This window comes from Tursiops truncatus, chromosome 11 (assembly GCF_011762595.2).
Source record: "Tursiops truncatus isolate mTurTru1 chromosome 11, mTurTru1.mat.Y, whole genome shotgun sequence".
Lineage (NCBI taxonomy): Eukaryota > Metazoa > Chordata > Mammalia > Artiodactyla > Delphinidae > Tursiops > Tursiops truncatus.
In genome coordinates this window covers 60,962,169-60,979,442 of record NC_047044.1, presented here as the reverse complement: position 1 = coordinate 60,979,442, position 17,274 = coordinate 60,962,169, and the positions used below count along the sequence as shown (strand labels likewise).

The window sequence follows — 17,274 nt, the reverse complement described above, 5'->3', positions numbered from 1 at the left end:
ATGTGTTGTCTATGTACACATGTGTAGTAGGCGGATTTCACTTGATGAGTCGCTATGAAACAGATTATAAAGGGCTGTTATCATTAGTCCAGATTTAACTTTTCAAAGAAATCACAATTAGGTTTGTGATGTAGTGTACTAGTGGAGTTGTAGTAAATTCAGATGTTTTGTAATCTTATTGTCACTTACTTTGTTTCAATGAAAAATGAATATTAACAGAAGACAGTTTAAAGACTAGTCTGTCTTTATAAAGTTCAGGAAAAGGTATATGGAATTAAAGCAGAACTTCCCAGTGTTGAATCAGTGATCCAGACAATGTGAATTTAAAAACAAGCTAGATTCAGATTTCAAGTGGAGGATTTTAGAGGTCATCTGGTTCAACCCCTTCTTTCTGGTTAATGGTGAGGAAAATGAGGTTCAGGAAGGTTAAATGAATTGCCCAAAACCACGCGACCAGTTACTGGCAGAGCTGAGACTCAAACAGCAGTTCCTTGCTGTGGTCTTGCTGTCACTTCCTAATTAGTGGTTAGAGAGACACATTGTACATGGATGTGTTTACTTGAGTTTTACATTGAAGGGAGGGATTAAAATTCATTGAGCATCTATTTGCTGAGCACTTTTTAAATCTCTTATTTCATGTAATTCTTACATAGTCCTGTGAACTAATTAACAGTCCCACTTTACAGATTAGGCAGCTGGGGTGCAGGAAGGTTACTAACTTGCTCAAGGCCATGTGACTAACACTAGAGCTGGTATTTGAGCACTGGGTCTGTGTGGCCTGTTCCTGCCATGATGCTCTGCTGTGGCTCTAGTGAGAGTAACTGAAACCTCTGCAGGGGTGTGGGCAGTAGTGATGGTTATTGCAAAAATAGCTTTTTCAGACTTCTCACTCTGTAAAAGCAGAGATGTACACAGATGTGAGCAGTCTTCTCAGCGTACCCACGGCACTTAGCAGATGTGGGCTGATCTTCATACCATCTCTGTAACATAAATGGTATTTTCTGGCTGGGCGGCCGAAGCCCAGATAGAGTCAGGGGCTTATTGCCCAATCCCTTATCACAAAGCCGCATGGCCCTGCTCCCAGTTCCGTCCTTCGTCCCGTCTAGCATAGATTTCACCACTTTTGTTCTTTCCTGTCTTACACCAAGATTGTTTAAGTACTTCCCAAAAATAATGAGCCACGTGTGGGTGTGCTCGTTCTCCAGGATGAATCACTGTGAAAGAGGCCACGAACCAAGGAAAGGAGAGTGCGTGTCTGGGAGCAGAGGCTCTGGTTCCCTGCCTGCTAATTGACGGACTCTGAAGTGAGCTGCTTTTCCAAAGGCGGCTGCGGGTCTGGCCCGCGTGTCCCACTGTGCTCAGAATAGCCCTCTGGGAGTTGTTCGCTTTCCCTTCTTGCTTCCCAAAATAGACCTGAGGCTGTTCTCATCGCCGGACGTCGGGGCGCGTGTACTGAGAGGTGTGCGCGCCACGGGGACCCCTTTTGTGCCTGAATGTCCCCATTGACACCAAGAGGAATGGGCGTTTGCGCTCGTGGATGAGTAGTCAGGACTCCAGGGTGAGTCAAAGAGGTGTGGGCTGAGTGTTCTCAGAGTCGCAGAAGTAAACTTCAGTTAGCAAGAAGAAGGAAATTTAGGAGGAGTTTACTTTTAAAATTCCTTTTATGTTTGGGATCCTAGTCTAAAGGGTACCTGCTTTAAACTTCCTGCCTTTAAAATAGAACACTACCCGAGCCCTTCAGCAGGTAGCTGCGTGTTTTGGAATTTCTCCCAGAAGAAAGGGTTCTGATCAGACGCGGTGAGAAAAATCCCACAGGCGGTGCAGTGGAGATCCACACTGTCCACTTACCTGTCTGTGCTCGCCCTGCTTTGTTTCCTCGCTGGGGATGGCAAGGATCGTGTCACTTACAGAAAGCCTGGGGAAGGAGGGGGCTGGACCCTGAGATATTTGGAATCTGTCTTTGGACTTGAAAAGCCAGGAGATGCCTTCCAGTGTTTTAGAGGAAGAGACAAAGATAGACTGTTTACAGCCGAAAGGGGTGAGTTACGACAGGCTGGTTTTTCACGGGACTGGTCATAAATGTCTCTTCTCCAGGGGCCATAGTTTGAATATGTTCCCTCTTGGGATCCAGATAGTATTGGCTTAGTGTCCAGTCGGGGCCTCGGGTGGGCCCTGCATCCCCGCTGGGTGAATGCTTCGTTCAGCACTGGGAGTCCCAACCTCAGTATCCTAGTGGCTCAAGCCACCCTCCTGCCCATCCCAAGGGGTCAGGGCTGGGTTAGGCTCATGGGAGACAGTGCTGGGGAGAACCAACGGCTGCTGTCTGTGCTATTCTTGTTAGACGGATAAATAAAGGATTTCAGATTCCAGGGCTGCCAAGCTGGCTTTCAGAGGCACCAAATTCATTTACAGTAATTTCCTGTCAACAGTGCACACTTACGGATAATACACACCCAGCCAAACTCACTAGTTCCAGAGATGATTGTGTGCACTACCTATTTGAAAGAAAAAAAAATTTATACATATACATATACATATATATATATATATATATATATATATATATATAGTGCTTTTAAAAGAGATATCCAGGGCTTCCCTGGTGGCACAGTGGTTAAGAATCCACCTGCCAATGCAGGGGACACGGGTTCAAGCCGTGGTGTGGGAAGATCCCACATGCTGCAGAGCAACTAGACCCGTGCACCACAACTACTGAGCCTGCGCTCTAGAGCCCGCGAACCACAACTACTGAGCCTGCGCTCTAGAGCCCGTGCTCCTCAACAAGAGAAGCCACCGCAATGAGAAGCCTGCACACCGCAACAAAGAGTAGCCCCCGCTCGCCACAACTAGAGAAAGCCCGCGCACAGCAACGAAGACCCAATGCAGCCAAAAATAAGTAAATAAATTTTTAAAAAAATAATAAATAAAAAAATAAAGTGATATCAGTTGTCTTTCCGAATGGGTTAGATTTATTGAGCACTTTCTGTACGTTAGCTCATTTAATCCTCACAGTGACTGTATGAGGTAGGCACTAATATTATCTTCTTTGGAGGGTGTTCTTTTTGCCCCCTCTTGAGAGAGGCACCTGCTGGGGACTAAAGGATGGAGGAGGTTGTTGGACTAGTCGGGAAGCTTTTCAAAGGAAGTGACGTTTAAGCTGAATCTTAAAGAACTTGTAAGCATTAGCTGGGAAAAGAAGCATTGCAGCAAAAGCATGTGTGAGAGCACGCACACTGCATTCAGGAAACTGTGGGCGTTCCTGGTGCAGAGAAAGGAGATGGGGTTGATGATGACTCCAGGGAGCCCGGGTGGTGTCAGCTGGAGTGCGTGGGGAGAGGGGTCCTCTAGTCTCCCAAGGGAAGGTGCCTTCCTCCCATCCTCAGGCTTTCCTAGCCACAAAACAATTTTTTTAAATAAGTCAAAGTCTAAAAGTTAAAAAGGCAGTTTCTCTGTTTCTTGTAGGCATAAACTAGAGCACTTAGAGGACAATGGTGGGACCCAGAAAGCCTTGTTGTGAGCAGAATAAACAGGTGCAAAGGTTGGGCCCCCACTGACGATGTCATCTTTCTGGCCCCATCTCTATAAAAGCGCCTTATTTTGGAACATCAAGTATGCTGGGGGATTGTATTCTAAGTCTGGAAAAGGACCTGGGATAAGACCTCGCCATTGATGTCAGTGTCCGCTCCCAAATGTCCCGCAGCTCTGCTCTGTGCGTGCACCAGCTGCTTACAGGCCAACTACACGTGTGAGACAGATGGGGCCTGCATGGTTTCCATTTTCAACCTGGACGGGATGGAGCACCATGTGCGCACCTGCATCCCCAAAGTGGAGCTGGTCCCCGCCGGGAAGCCCTTCTACTGCCTGAGCTCCGAGGACCTGCGCAACACGCACTGCTGCTACACTGACTTCTGCAACAAGATCGACCTGAGGGTGCCCAGCGGTGAGTGGACACCCTTGTTGGACTATTGGCTCATCGTGGAGGTAGGGCACCCCTGTCATTTTCATCCTTCTCTACTGTGCCCCCACCCCTTTGTTGGAGGATAGGTAAAGGTGCCTTTTTGATGCTCCCGGAGGTGACATGGGATGGCATTCCTCCCAGGTCCGGTCTGTAGCTCCGAGGATGGGGGAAACAGATTGTCGAGTGAGCCGCAGAGGTGAAAGCTGCGACTTGGGTCGTGGCTGAGCAGCCATGGGCGGCTGGTGAGATGTGGAAGGGCCAGGCAGGGGTCCCCACGGGAGGGCCTGGGGCTGATCCCGAAGGAGGCGGCCCCTAAGCCATCTGAAGGAAGCTTCTGGCGTGATGGTGATGGCAAAATGGGAAGAGGAGCTAGAGCTGGAAAGGACGGCCATCAAGGCTGAGGAGTGTTAGACACCAGCCTTCGCAGGTCCGCCACTTAGGAGGTATGACTGGGGAGGCGAGAGGAGGAAGAGAGAGACCAGGCCGAGCTTCAGGAGGCCGTCACAAGTGGGGGAGCAGAACATGGCACGTGCCTGGGGCGTGGAGGTGGGAAGAGCACCATGACATGCTGTGAAATTACAGAGCGGGTTGTGGGTTTGACTGTTGCAAAGGGTACCTTAACTAGAGTGGTTTGTATCTGAGAGCATCCAGGCAGATACGGAGCCCAGTAAGACCAGAGAGATCAAGGGCACCTTGAACACAGGGAGAGGAAAAGGGCGTTTCCACCTGGAGGGAGGAGCCGGGGAAAAATGAGGCCATGGCGTTCCCTCATTTTTACTCTGTTCTTTCCCTCTCCTCTCTCACCTGACCCAGGTCACCTCAAGGAGCCTGAGCACCCCTCCATGTGGGGCCCTGTGGAGCTGGTGGGCATTATTGCCGGCCCAGTGTTCCTCCTGTTTCTCATCATCATCATTGTTTTCCTTGTCATTAACTATCATCAGCGCGTCTATCACAACCGCCAGAGGCTGGACGTGGAGGACCCCTCGTGTGAGATGTGTCTCTCCAAGGACAAGACGCTCCAGGATCTCGTCTACGACCTCTCCACGTCGGGGTCTGGCTCAGGTACCGCTTCTTCAGGCCTCGTGTCTGCTGTTGGCCTCCATCACTGCCTCCCAGCAGGATGGAGTGTTCAGGAAGAAGGCTGGCCATTTGCGTTCATAATTCCCCTTCTTTGGGAGTCTGACATGTAATAAGATAAGATAATGGGGTTCACAGAAAATCTTTCATTCTCTGGAATTCCAAAGGTCAGGTGCAAAGCTCTCCATTCCGGGATCCCTGCCTCTCCAAGTCTTGTAACCGTACAGCTATGAAAATTCACCTGGTTCCACCTGAGCAGTGGAGTACTCAGTTTCAGGGCCCCTTTTGAGAAACAGGAGTGTGCCGGGTTCCTGTGAGGTGGTGGCAGCTAATCATTGATCTGCGCGCGACCGCAGGGGGAGTTTAAGGACACCGAGTAGAGCCGAGAGCCCGGCTTGGGTGAGTCGTTGACTTGTGCCAGTTGCCCAAGGGTTTTTGGTGGCGGTTGAAATAAAGGCAGCTGGGGCCTCCAGCATGGCGTCAGCACCACTTGCAGAGCTGCCTGTGAGCGACCAAGCCTTTCTTAGGTGGACCTTGACTTGAGACTGGAATTTAGGGTAAAGAGAGTTGGGTTGTCTCAGTCGCAGGGTAGAGCTCAGCTAGCTAGTAGATGTGGCTATGACTGCAAAAGAGTCTTTTTGTGAAGACAGACGATTATTTTAGTGACGGTGGTATTCTCTTCCTATAGAAAAAAATCATCCACAAAGGTCACTGTTGCCATTCTAACTAAGACAGACAGGATCATATCTGTGAGAGCTTTGTGCGTGTTTATGTATGTTTTCTCGCCGTGTGACAAGGCTCTTCTGTAGGGAAATTATGCCGCCATCAGCCATGGCCAGACATCCCTTCCTGAGCACAGGAATGCTTTGGGCTCTGGCATCTCCTGAGTTTCTGTGGTTTTGCCTTTATTAAGCTCTGCAGTAGAGAGTGCCAAGATGATGGATATATTTAAAAGCTGCATATTTTTGGAAGAGAGAAAATATATGGCTTGTTCTTTGCTGAAGGAGGGTAGGGCAGTGGTTAGAACTGACTGACTCTGTGACCTGACTTGCTGCTGGAGGAGGGTTGCTTGGAGTTTCTGGAGTCTTTTGTAAGATCAGGATTAGCTGAGGTTAGGGCAGGTCCAGGGCAGTTGCCCGGTCATCTGGAGTAAAATGGTTAATAACTGTTCCTCTCTGGATGGTTTAGTCCATTCTTAATTCAGAATATGCAAAGCTTCCAAGGTGCTGGGGTTTTAATTCTGTGGACTTAAGGTACTAAGTCCTTGCTTTTTTTTTTTTTTTTTTGGCGATACGCGGGCCTCTCACTGTTGAGGCCTCTCCCGTTGCGGAGCACAGGCTCCGGACGCGCAGGCTCAGCGGCCATGGCTCACGGGCCCAGCCGCTCCGCGGCATGTGGGATCTTCCTGGACTGGGGCACGAACCCGCGTCCCCTGCATCGGCAGGCGGACTCCCAACCACTGCGCCACCAGGGAAGCCCAGTCATTGCTGTTTGTGTGACGTTCAGTTCACACTAACAAGTATGCGTTGAATACCCTCTGGGTGATACAGGGCGAACAAAATGAGAAAGAGGCCGAGCCAGGATGGGAGAGAAGAGATTGTGGAGAACGGTCTCACAGAGGAGGTCGTGTCTAAAGGGGTCACGAGTCGGACGTTTTGAGAGTGGTAAGAGGGCAGGGAACATTCCAGGCCAAGGGAAAACCCTTGAGCAAAAGGACAGAAAGGCATGAACGCTCACTGGGGGTTTAGGGAATGGTCAAGAGGCCAGCACGCCGTCCCCAGGCCAGGGTGGGAAAGCCTCGGGCTGCTGTGCTTTACGCCCCCTGTTGGGGAGGGCAGGGCAAGGCGGGTGAGCTGGGAGGCGCAGAGGCCCACTGGAAATCTTTCAAAGGAGGGCCGGGACAAGGGCCAGCGAGGGGGGACCTGGAGAGGAGGGGGCTGCATTGGGAAGCATTTGGTGGCTCTGTACTGTGGGAGTTAAAAGCATAAACCTTAGAGTTGGTCTTAGATGCTTTGCCATTTACAGCTTGTAGGAATTCGAATGAGTTACTTAACCTTCCCTTTTGATGCTTAGTTTTCTCATTTGTAAAATGGGCATAATAACACCACTTACCATATAGGTGGTTGTGAGGAAATGAGATCATTTATGCAGGTGCCTCCTGCATAGTATTAAACATACAGTACACAACTTAGGGGTTAACGACACGTTATTTGTTTGGTCAGGGAGAGGGAGAGAGTTAAGGGTCACGATGGTGGGGGTGATTGGAGAGACAGGGAGACACTTGCTGCATGGGTCAAATGAGGCGATAAACGAGTCCTATAAAGGCAGTAAATGTAATCTTAGAATAAGCCTGGGTAGCCCCCCCCCCCCCCGCCCAGTCCTGCATGTGGAGCTCCCAGTGAGCAGAACTTTGATCTCCCTGGAGAGAGGTGGGAACCTGGTGGGCCCTGACCACACGTCGGCTCTCATGGGCCACGCAGCACTGCCCTCCAGTGGCCAATGAGTGGAGCAGCAGAGGCGGCCCCCAGCACTCAAACCTCCGCTTTCCTCTTCCACATAAAGCAGCTGTAGGTGGATTGACCCCCCGGAGGCTGGCTGAAGAGTTAGTAAATCCGGTCAGACATTTACATTCAGATCTGTCGTCCGTCCGTACTAACTGGGAGGAGAAATCGCTTAGATGAGGGGGAGCCAATCGTATACATTGCCCCGTCCTCGCTCACTCACTGTCAGCGCTGCACAGCTTAGACTTCCGGAGGATTACCTGGACGGTTGTAGGGGCAGCCGAGCTCCGTGGTCATTGGACCAGTGTAGAACGGAGGCACTGTGATAAGGGCTTTTCCAGTGTGGCAATGAGAGTGGGCGTTGCAAAGTTCAGCAAATGCACAAATGTCTGCTTTCTTTCCATTCTTTGGTCCGTAGGGTTACCCCTTTTTGTCCAGCGCACAGTGGCCCGAACCATCGTTTTACAGGAGATTATTGGCAAGGGCCGGTTTGGAGAAGTGTGGCGCGGCCGCTGGAGGGGTGGTGACGTGGCTGTGAAAATATTCTCTTCTCGTGAAGAGCGGTCTTGGTTCCGGGAAGCAGAGATATACCAGACAGTCATGCTGCGCCATGAGAACATCCTTGGGTTTATTGCTGCTGACAATAAAGGTAAAGGGCTGGGTTTGGATACGGGTGTCCCACAGCCAACAGTAGTCCCAGATGGAGGAGTGACTGTGGAAACTGAACGGTTGTGGGACAGCACAGTTTTGTTTGCCTTTATAGTTATTACCCATAGCAAGGGGATCTGAGTAAGGCGATGGTTTTCAAACTTCTCTTCTATGAAAAGCTTGTACAGAAATCCAGGTTATTAAGCAAGTAAATAAGCAGTTATTAAGCAGATAAGTAAACCCTCATCCTACCTGCTCACTTTCCCTTCTGTGATACTCCCAAACCCACCCCTAGGGTAGTCCCTGCAGGGGCTCCAGTAAATTTACCTTCATTCCGGTTGGAACGAAGAAGGGTGGCTTCAACCCCTGCCAGGAAAGGCTGGCCCTGGAAAGGCATGCGATCCACACTGAGTGACAGACCAGCATCATACACACTATTGCAGTGGAGCGGGTGCAGCAGAGACACGGCCTGCCTCCCCCCGGGTGCTCCCCGTGGCCTCCAAGCTCAGCTTTGGGTCCGCTTGTACCTGAGGTTCCTTATTTCCTCCTCCCTCTCTCTGCTGATTTCGCTGTAGTTTTTGAGTCTCTCTCGTGTGCCCAGGCATGTGCTCATTTTTAAGGACCTCGCTGACTAGCAAAGAGACAAACTAATGATTGTTTATAGGAAGTAATCAAACAACAGCTGTTCTGGTGAGCGCAAATTGGGGGTGAGATGGGGATCACAGATATCACACCTGAGCTTGATTGAGGCGAAGGTGGCAGGGAGTTGGTCAGAAAGAAAAACGAATGAAAAGAGCACTCCAGGCACATGTGCAAAGGGGAAGTGTCTTTGGGAACCTGCAGGTAACTTGGGATGTTCCAGCCAAAGACATGGGTGGAGAGGTGGCAGAGGCCAGATTAGGAAGGGCCTTTTTGAGAGGATTGTATTTTATTATAGAGAGTGGGTAGTAATCGAAATTGCATTCATTTATTCGGTAATATTCACTGGCTGCTGTCTGGTCCTGGAATCATCACATATAAGAACAAGACACAGTCCCTGACCTTACAGTGCCCAGGAAGAGGGGACAGCCGACACCTGGGCAGGTAGCGCACTTGAAGTCAGAAAGACCGTGGGTGAAGGCATTTGCATTTTAGAAGAGTGTCTCCGGCGGTCAGGACACAGTTTGTTCCGTGGTCCAGTAATTTTTAGAAGTTGGTGCTGGCAGAGGCTGCGGAAGATGCTAAGTGTTTGTTTTTCCTTCCTAAAACAACAGCAGGGCGCTCATTCCTCACGTTGCCGCGGCGGTTTGTAGTGGCCTCACCTGCCCCCAGGCTGAAGAGACTTGACCTCTCACGCAAGGGAGGAAGGGGAAGAGAGAATTCCTTACTCCCTCTGAGTAAGCTGTGCCTTTGTAAAACAGCATTACCTTTTGATTATTCATTTAAATCCGACATATATTTTAGAGGGTCAGAAGATGTCTTCCCTTCTAACTCATGGGCAGGGTCCTCAAGATGTCAGGGCTAGTTGAGTGTAAAGGGGTGTGCTCGGTGGACCGCTCGTTCGTAATCAGGGAAACAGGCTGGTGCTCTTCCAGGAGCCACTGCCTGTATTGATTCTGGCAGCTTGTGTGAGTAGGATCTGGCTGTTGAAACCCACGCGAGGGCCAGGGGAGGAGGAAGTTCGGATTCCTTTGTTGTTGCCTGTTTAACATGATACGGATAGTATAGCGTCCTGGAGCTAGGGCCAGCTTGGAATTTGGGCGATCTCGATCCAATTTCCCAGTCTTCTTACTGACAGCAGCACAAGCTAATTAGACTACCAGCTTTTGGTTTTTCTTTTTCTCCCTCCCTTCTTCCCACTCCTCCTTCCCGCTGTACACTGCATACCCCTCTCCTCTAGTAGGAAAGTGTGTGCTCGCCACCTCCCATTGCTCTTCTGAGGATGAGATGATAAGATTCCTCTCTGGAATACTTGTAAGTGTGCTCTTCATGCGTTGAAAAGCATTTTTGGCCTGGAACACAATAATACGCAAAGGAGCTCTTTCCTCCTCTCACAGAGAGCTCATGGCCTGGTAAGAGCAGTGGACTTCAAGGACCCGCTGCAGATGAGCCTGGTGCTCGGGCTGGGCTGTGCTCGCAGGGTCTTGGAGCACAGAGGAGGGCCTGCGAAGCCTTCCTCCTTGGCGGGGGTGGGTGCGGCCGGTCATGGTTTTGATGAGCGGGTCCCGTCAGGATCAGAAGCAGTGTTGCAGAAGAAACAGATGATCCTGTTACTTTGCCTAAGCATGTGCTTCCTCCTCGGGGTGCCTCGCATTTCAAATTTGGGTGTAATCAGGGTGCGTGCGGTTCAGAATCCTGCCTACGAGAAGTAAGGGAGCGGGTCTAAGAAAGAAAGACTGTTCTGTCCTTCCTGGAGCCTAAAGCTGTGGACGGTGGTGGATGAGACGGGCACAGAGGGGCCTCAGGAGGTGTAGGGGCGGGGAGCGGGGAGTACAGGGGTCTAACTGGGGCTTGCACACAGACTCTTCCTTTCCTACCTTGACCTTTTTGCTGGTAGTTGTGCCTTTTCTGGACCTGCTCTGTGGCTCTCTGCAGATAACGGCACCTGGACACAGCTGTGGCTCGTCTCCGACTATCACGAGCACGGCTCCCTGTTTGACTATCTAAACCGGTACACGGTGACCATCGAGGGGATGATCAAGCTGGCCTTGTCTGCCGCGAGCGGTCTGGCACACCTGCACATGGAGATTGTGGGCACCCAAGGTGAGTGGGCCTGTCCCATCCCCACCGAGCTCCCAGAACCCCTTCTCCCTGAGAATGCAGGATCTGGGCCTCAGGGCCTGGGGTCTGGTCTAAGCGAGAGGAGCTTGGCCTCACTCCAGCGAGAACAAGAGGTGCCTCTGCCTTCAGAGCTCCTCGGGGGACTCCTGACGGAAGTGTGGGTGGTTTGTCCCCGATGGACTGGCGTGGCTGTCGGTTGGGAGGCTGCCGTTGACTGAGTGGTCATCTCAGATGCCCACGGATCACTGGTAGAGGAGGGGACTGAGAAAATCGAAGGAGCTGCTGTGCCGAGCGTCAGTCTAGCAGGTTCACACCCTCATCAGTGGGTCAGCTTGATGGGTTCGACACTGGGCTCTGCTAAACTAGGAGGGCCCTCCTGGAGGAAGGCGACCGCGGGCACCCCTGCTTGTGGCCTGACATCAGCTCTTTGGGAGCTCCTGGGCTTGGCAGGCGGCACATTGCTCCTTCGTGCCTGGTCGACCGGGCAGCAGCTCTTGCTGCCCGTGACAGAAAACCAGCCGCGAAAGTTTGACCCTGTTGCTGGGCTCTTCAGGGCAAGTAGCAGTCCTTACCTCCCCCGTTTGGTTCTCAGAACGTAGCTAGCGCAGCAGCTTCTCTCTGAAGTCCTCAGCAGTTCTGTACAGGAGCTTATTAGTTCGGGGAAGGCGAGCAGGAGTAGTATTAATATAGCAATATTAGCTCATACGCATGCCCTTCTAAGCTCTTGACTTACCTAAGTTAATACAGTACATTTAATCCTTACAACATTCCCCTGGAGTCAGTACTGGGGTTTAGTCTCATTTTATGGATGAGAAGACCAATGCATAGACAGGTGAAGTCGCATTTCCAGGGTTACTGGGTTAGTGGGGAGCAAAACGGGGACTCGAACCCATACGTCTGGCTGCAGAGACTATGCTTTTAACACTTGTACTGTCTGTCTTTAAAGATCCCTGGTTGGTTTGTTTGTTTTTTCTCTGCTAGGGAAGCCTGGAATTGCTCATCGAGACTTAAAGTCAAAGAACATCTTGGTGAAGAAAAATGGCATGTGTGCCATTGCAGACCTGGGCCTGGCTGTCCGTCACGATGCAGTCACGGACACCATTGACATTGCCCCCAACCAGAGGGTGGGAACCAAACGGTAGGAAGGCCCTGGGCCTTCGCGCTTGCCCGACACTGGTACTGAGTAGCCCTTGCCCAACTGCGTGGGAGAAGGCAGTGTGGTCCTTACTCTGACAGCTGGCGGTTGAATTGAACACCCGCTCCCCACACTGGAAAGCCACACGGGTTGCATCGCACAGATACAAGTGCGAGCGGCACAGCTCCGGAGGACCCTATACCCATAGGTGCTGGTGCATTGGGCAGGGGAGGCCATGGAGAAAGAGAACCTGGAGCAAGATTTAGAAGGGAGACAGGCACCAGGCTTGGCTGGGGGAGAGGGAAAATGTTGCAGTCTGAAGGGGTGGCCTGGGCAGGACCCCACAGGAGGCAGGGAGCATGCTTTGCTTAGGGTGTAGAGAGCAGGTTTGCCAAGCTAGAGCAGAGGTAGTCCAGGGTGGAGATGAGGGCCCCGCGTAAGGATTATGGGCCTCCTCCCCGCGTCACAGAGAAGTGACATAAGAAATAAGGAACGTGGCGTACCCTGGCCTAATGGTTAAGACTCCGAGCACTCACTGCCGGGGGCCTGGGTTCAATCCCTGGATGGGGAACTAAGATCCCACAGGCCGCATGGCATGGCCAAAAACAAAGGAAATAAGGAACAGATTGACTGTGACTCCAGGTCGACTTCACGAGCTGGAAATGCAACTTTTCATAGGATGGAAGAGGAGGGCTGTTTCTCTGCTGAGTATCAGTGAATTTCACTAATTGTGCTGCTGCTTTTTTTCCCCTTCCTTTTGACCTGAATGATTGCAGCCACCCAGGCCCCAAAGTGTGAGGCCTGAGGTGAGCTGATTGGCCTCTGTGGGCAGTGGGGAGTGGCTCAAGCAGTACTCATGAACTAACTGAGTGGGACTCTGATGACTACCTAGAACTAGTTCTCACTACCTGCACGGGTAAGATAACAAAAGAAGTTCAGACTGAAATTTAAGCTCAACCCATTATTGGCTGCACTGAATAAAGTCCAAGCCCCCAGTAGCAACCAGATATTATGTACTGTTCCTGCTCTGTGGCCTACAGTACGCATACCTCTGCCAAGAAATCAAAACACGCTTAAAATAAATCTTGGCGGTTAAAAAATAGAGGTAGAAATAAGAGTAGGCTAGTATTACCAAACCTTGCTAAGGTGTTTAGATTCGAATCCAAAGCATGGGAGTTTGCAATAATAAGAATCCATCACTTCCTCCTCCCCAAGGGGCTGTCTTGGGGTGATTCTGTCCCACATTCAGGGGGCCCTTGAATCAGTACTTTGAGTCGAGAAGGAAGTCATCATTTTCTATGCGTGATCACGTTTCCTTTGCTCTTGCAGATACATGGCCCCCGAAGTACTTGATGAAACCATCAACATGAAGCACTTCGACTCCTTTAAGTGTGCTGATATCTACGCCCTTGGGCTCGTGTACTGGGAGATTGCTCGAAGATGCAACTCTGGAGGTACCTTTCTTCCTGCCTTCTCTGGCTCCTCCCTCGCAGTCCAGAGTCCTGAGGGGCTAGAGTTGTCCTGCCTTCTTTCTCCTAACGGCCTGTCAGATGCCTGGCGCCAGCACCCATCATACTTAGGGTTCTCATCCAAGAGGAGGGAGGGGACCGGGGAGCCGCAGGGACAAGAGTGTGTTTACTCTTTGGACCAGCTTGTTGAATAGTGTTTTATGTAGTGGTGACCGTTCCGGGGACTCATTTGGGCTTTTGGGGGGTTTTTTTGGTAACACATTGTCTTTCTTGGTCTTTCGAGGTTGGGAAAGCCCTGGGTAGGAATAGCACAGGACTAATGCAGGGGTCTCTTTCATACAGGAGGCAGGGTATTCTAACACACTGGCTCTCAAGCCACGTTCCTGGGGAATGTGGGGTTTCACTGATAAAATAATAGTGGTGATTTCTCAATTTGTGGGAGAAAGCTTACTAATGCGTAGAATTTTCTCACAGTGAGTCTTTTCTTATGCAATTTTCTCCTAAGTCTTTGGCATTTGCAAGTGTTCAACCACGTCAGAACTCAATGAAAGGTAGTATCAGATTTAGCAGAAGACTTTTTTTTTTTTTTTTTTTTGCGGTACTCCGCTCACTGTTGTGGCCTCTCCCGTTGCGGAGCACAGGCTCCGGACGCGCAGGCTCAGCGGCCATGGCTCACGGGCCCAGCCGCTCCGCAGCATGTGGGATCCTCCCGGACCGGGGCACGAACCCACGTCCCCTGCATCAGCAGGCGGACTCTCAACCGCTGCGCCACCAGGGAAGCCCAGCAGAAAACATTTTTTATCATCGGCTTAGTATATCAGAATTTTATGGTGACTTCTAAGTATTCTGCCACATGATCAAGGTCAAGAACCACTAGAACCCTGCCCTTAGCCATTTATCTTTGATGTAAGAGATTCCAGGTCAGTGGAAGTGAATTAAATTAATTAAAAAGAACTGATGAGTGTTCCAGCAGAGCCCTTTTCTGTATTTTACTGCCTTTTTCCATCTGTGATACATTTGGTAAAATCCAAATTATGGAGGAGGCACCCAGGTATTGTACATCTTAAATTTTGATCGTGATACACAGATAAAACAGATCAAGCTGAATCTGGTCGCACGGGTCTGTGTGGGTACTGTTATTGTCACCGTTTTGCAGATGAAGAAGGTGAGTCACAGATTAGGTGATTTGTCCGAGGTCACACCACTGATAAACTAGGATTCAGACTCTGGCAGACTGAGGCCAGAGTTTAAGCTAATTGCTCCTTAGATGATTAACCAAGTCAGACTCTATTTAAAAATCTGTCCCGGGACTTCCCTGGTAGTGCAGTGGGGGACTTCCCTGGTAGTGCAGTGGATAAGACTCTGTGCACCCAATGCAGGGGGGCCCAGGTGCGATCCCTGGTCAGGGAACTAGATCCCACGTGCATGCCGCAACTAAGAGTTCGCATGCCACAACTAAGGAGCCTGCCTGCCGCAACTAAGGAGCCCACGTGCCACAACTAAGGAGCCAGCGAGCTGCAACTAAGGAGCCCGCCAGCTGCAACTAAGACCCAGCGCAACCAAATAAATGAATAAATATTTTTTAGAAATAATAAAATAAATGCTAATCTCAAAAAAATAAATAAATAAAAATAAAAATCTGTCCCATCAGCTCAGAACAGCAGAATTTTTTTCTGGAAAAAGGCATGAGAAAGTTACATTGGATTTTTTTAAATTAACTTTTTATTACGGAAAATATTTCAGTTTGTAGCTCTAGAAGATAAGGACTTCAAAAATATAGTACTATTATCACACTTTAAAAAACAGACAGTAATTCTGTTTTCTTAATATCTTAATTCTTAATATCATATAACATTAGCCAGTGTTGAGATTTCCCCAATTATCTGTGAATTTTTTATAAAAAACAGCTTGTTAAATCAGGGTTTAATTTAAATGTCCATCCACTGCAGTTGATTGATATAACTCCCAAGTCTCATAATCTACAGGTTACCCCTCAATTTTTTTCTTCTGCAGTTTTTTGGGGGTTTTTTTAAGATTTATTATTTATTTATTTTTATTTTATTTTTGGCTGCGTCGAGTCTTAGTTGCAGCATGCGGGATCTTCGTTGAGGCACACGGGATCTTTTTGTTGTGGCGCGCAGGCTTCTCTCTAGTTGCGGCGTGCAGGTTTTCTCTTTCTAGTTGTGGCGTGCGGGTTCTTTCTCTCTCTGGTTGTGGCACGCAGGCTCCAGGGCGCGTGGGCTCTGTAGTTTGCGGCACGCGGGCTCTCTAGTTGAGGCGCGAGAGCTCAGTAGTTGTGGCGCATGGGCTTAGTTGCCCCATGGCATGTGCGATCTTAGTTCCCCGACCAGGAATCGAACCCTCATCCCCTGCATTGTAAGGTGGATTCTTTACCACTGGAACACCAATTAAGTCCCCTCTCCTGCAGTTTTCAAAATTGGAGAATCCAGGTCCTTTATCCTGTAGGGTTTTCCTGTCTAGATTTTCCAGGTAACCTCTTATGCAGTTCACACGTTCTACTGTTTCTGTGAATTTCCTATGAGAGCTCCATCTAAAGACTAGAATCATTTTTTCCCCCCAAATCCTTCTGTTAAAAGACACAGATAATGGTGGTTACCTCTCTTTTTGTGATGTTAGCAGCTGTTGTTGATTATTGTCCAAATCCAAATGTATTAGAGGTTGAAAAATGCCAGTATTCCGATCCTGTCAAACTTCATGTATTAGCTAGATTTTTTTCTTTAAAGAGAAACTTCCCCTATTGTCTATTTGGTTACCAAGATGTTTAATTTGAAGAGGAAAGGCAGGATAAATACTTGATTCTTTCCATTTATTTGACATTTTTCAAAATAATGAGTTTATTCCCTCTCATTCTACAAAGGCGACTGAGGTTTTGGTTTATTTGTTTGTTTTTAGTGTCATCACGAACTGGTGATTTAAAATATTTGTTTCCATTGAAGTCATAGGTCTTACTGTTGCTTAAATGTTCTCATCTTTGGCCCGTTGGGAGCTTTTCAGGTCGGTACCTTTTGACATGGCCTCAGTAGTCTTTGATAGTTTCCTTGCTTTTTGTTACGAAAAAGATATTCCTGGCTAATCCTGTGTGTCTCTTGTCCCATAACTAGCACTGACCAGGCTCTCCAAGGAGCCCTAGTTCCTCTTAGTGGGAAGTGGTATTTACAGATCGCAACATGGGTGTTGTCATTGGCTTTTGAGTAATCTCTTCCTTCTTTTGATAACTCCGGTGGACGTTTTCTTTTCTCCCAGGAGTCCATGAGGAATATCAGCTACCATATTATGACCTAGTGCCCTCTGACCCTTCCATTGAGGAGATGCGGAAGGTCGTATGCGACCAGAAGCTCCGCCCCAACATCCCCAACTGGTGGCAGAGTTACGAGGTGGGAAGCTCCCCTCTCTCCCGTGGCCTTTCTATCTGCCCGATTTCTCTCCCTTAGAAGAGGGTTTGCCAAAAGTGGGGCCAACCCCAGGGCTACCCCCTGAGCGTGTCGGTCATTGCAGACTGTTATGTGCTGTTGTATTATATATACTGAGCCCTTGTCCTGGGCACTGGAGGGTCCCCTTTGGAATTGACAGCCTAGAAGAAGAAAAAGGCTTGGTCCCAGGACACAGATAAGAGACAGAACAAAGACTGAGTGGGAGCTGTTAGACCTGCCCAACTAGAAAAATGGCTCTGGAGCCAAGGGGTGAGCTGAGCTTCGTGGAAGAGTT

The 17,274-nt window shown here is 49.5% G+C and overlaps 1 protein-coding gene across 12 annotated transcripts in view; it reads left to right on the top strand.

The window, feature by feature from the left end:
* ACVR1B (activin A receptor type 1B) overlaps positions 1–17,274 on the top strand; it is a 43,104-nt gene that overhangs the window by 13,051 nt on the left and 12,779 nt on the right. For 3 of the 12 annotated variants that reach the window (XM_019947186.3, XM_073788641.1, XM_073788645.1), the window contains exons 2-7: positions 3,701–3,940; positions 4,772–5,020; positions 7,955–8,185; positions 10,759–10,926; positions 11,926–12,082; positions 13,409–13,533. In XM_019947186.3, the coding sequence (XP_019802745.1) occupies positions 3,701–3,940; positions 4,772–5,020; positions 7,955–8,185; positions 10,759–10,926; positions 11,926–12,082; positions 13,409–13,533 (1,170 nt within the window). Of the gene's footprint in view, positions 1–20; positions 1,559–2,629; positions 2,897–3,462; positions 3,982–4,771; positions 5,021–7,954; positions 8,186–9,437; positions 9,561–10,758; positions 10,927–11,925; positions 12,083–13,408; positions 13,534–16,812; positions 16,944–17,274 lie in introns of those variants that run through there. The other 9 variants (XR_012324395.1, XM_019947180.3, XM_019947188.3 and 6 more) reach the window with 8 other exon arrangements.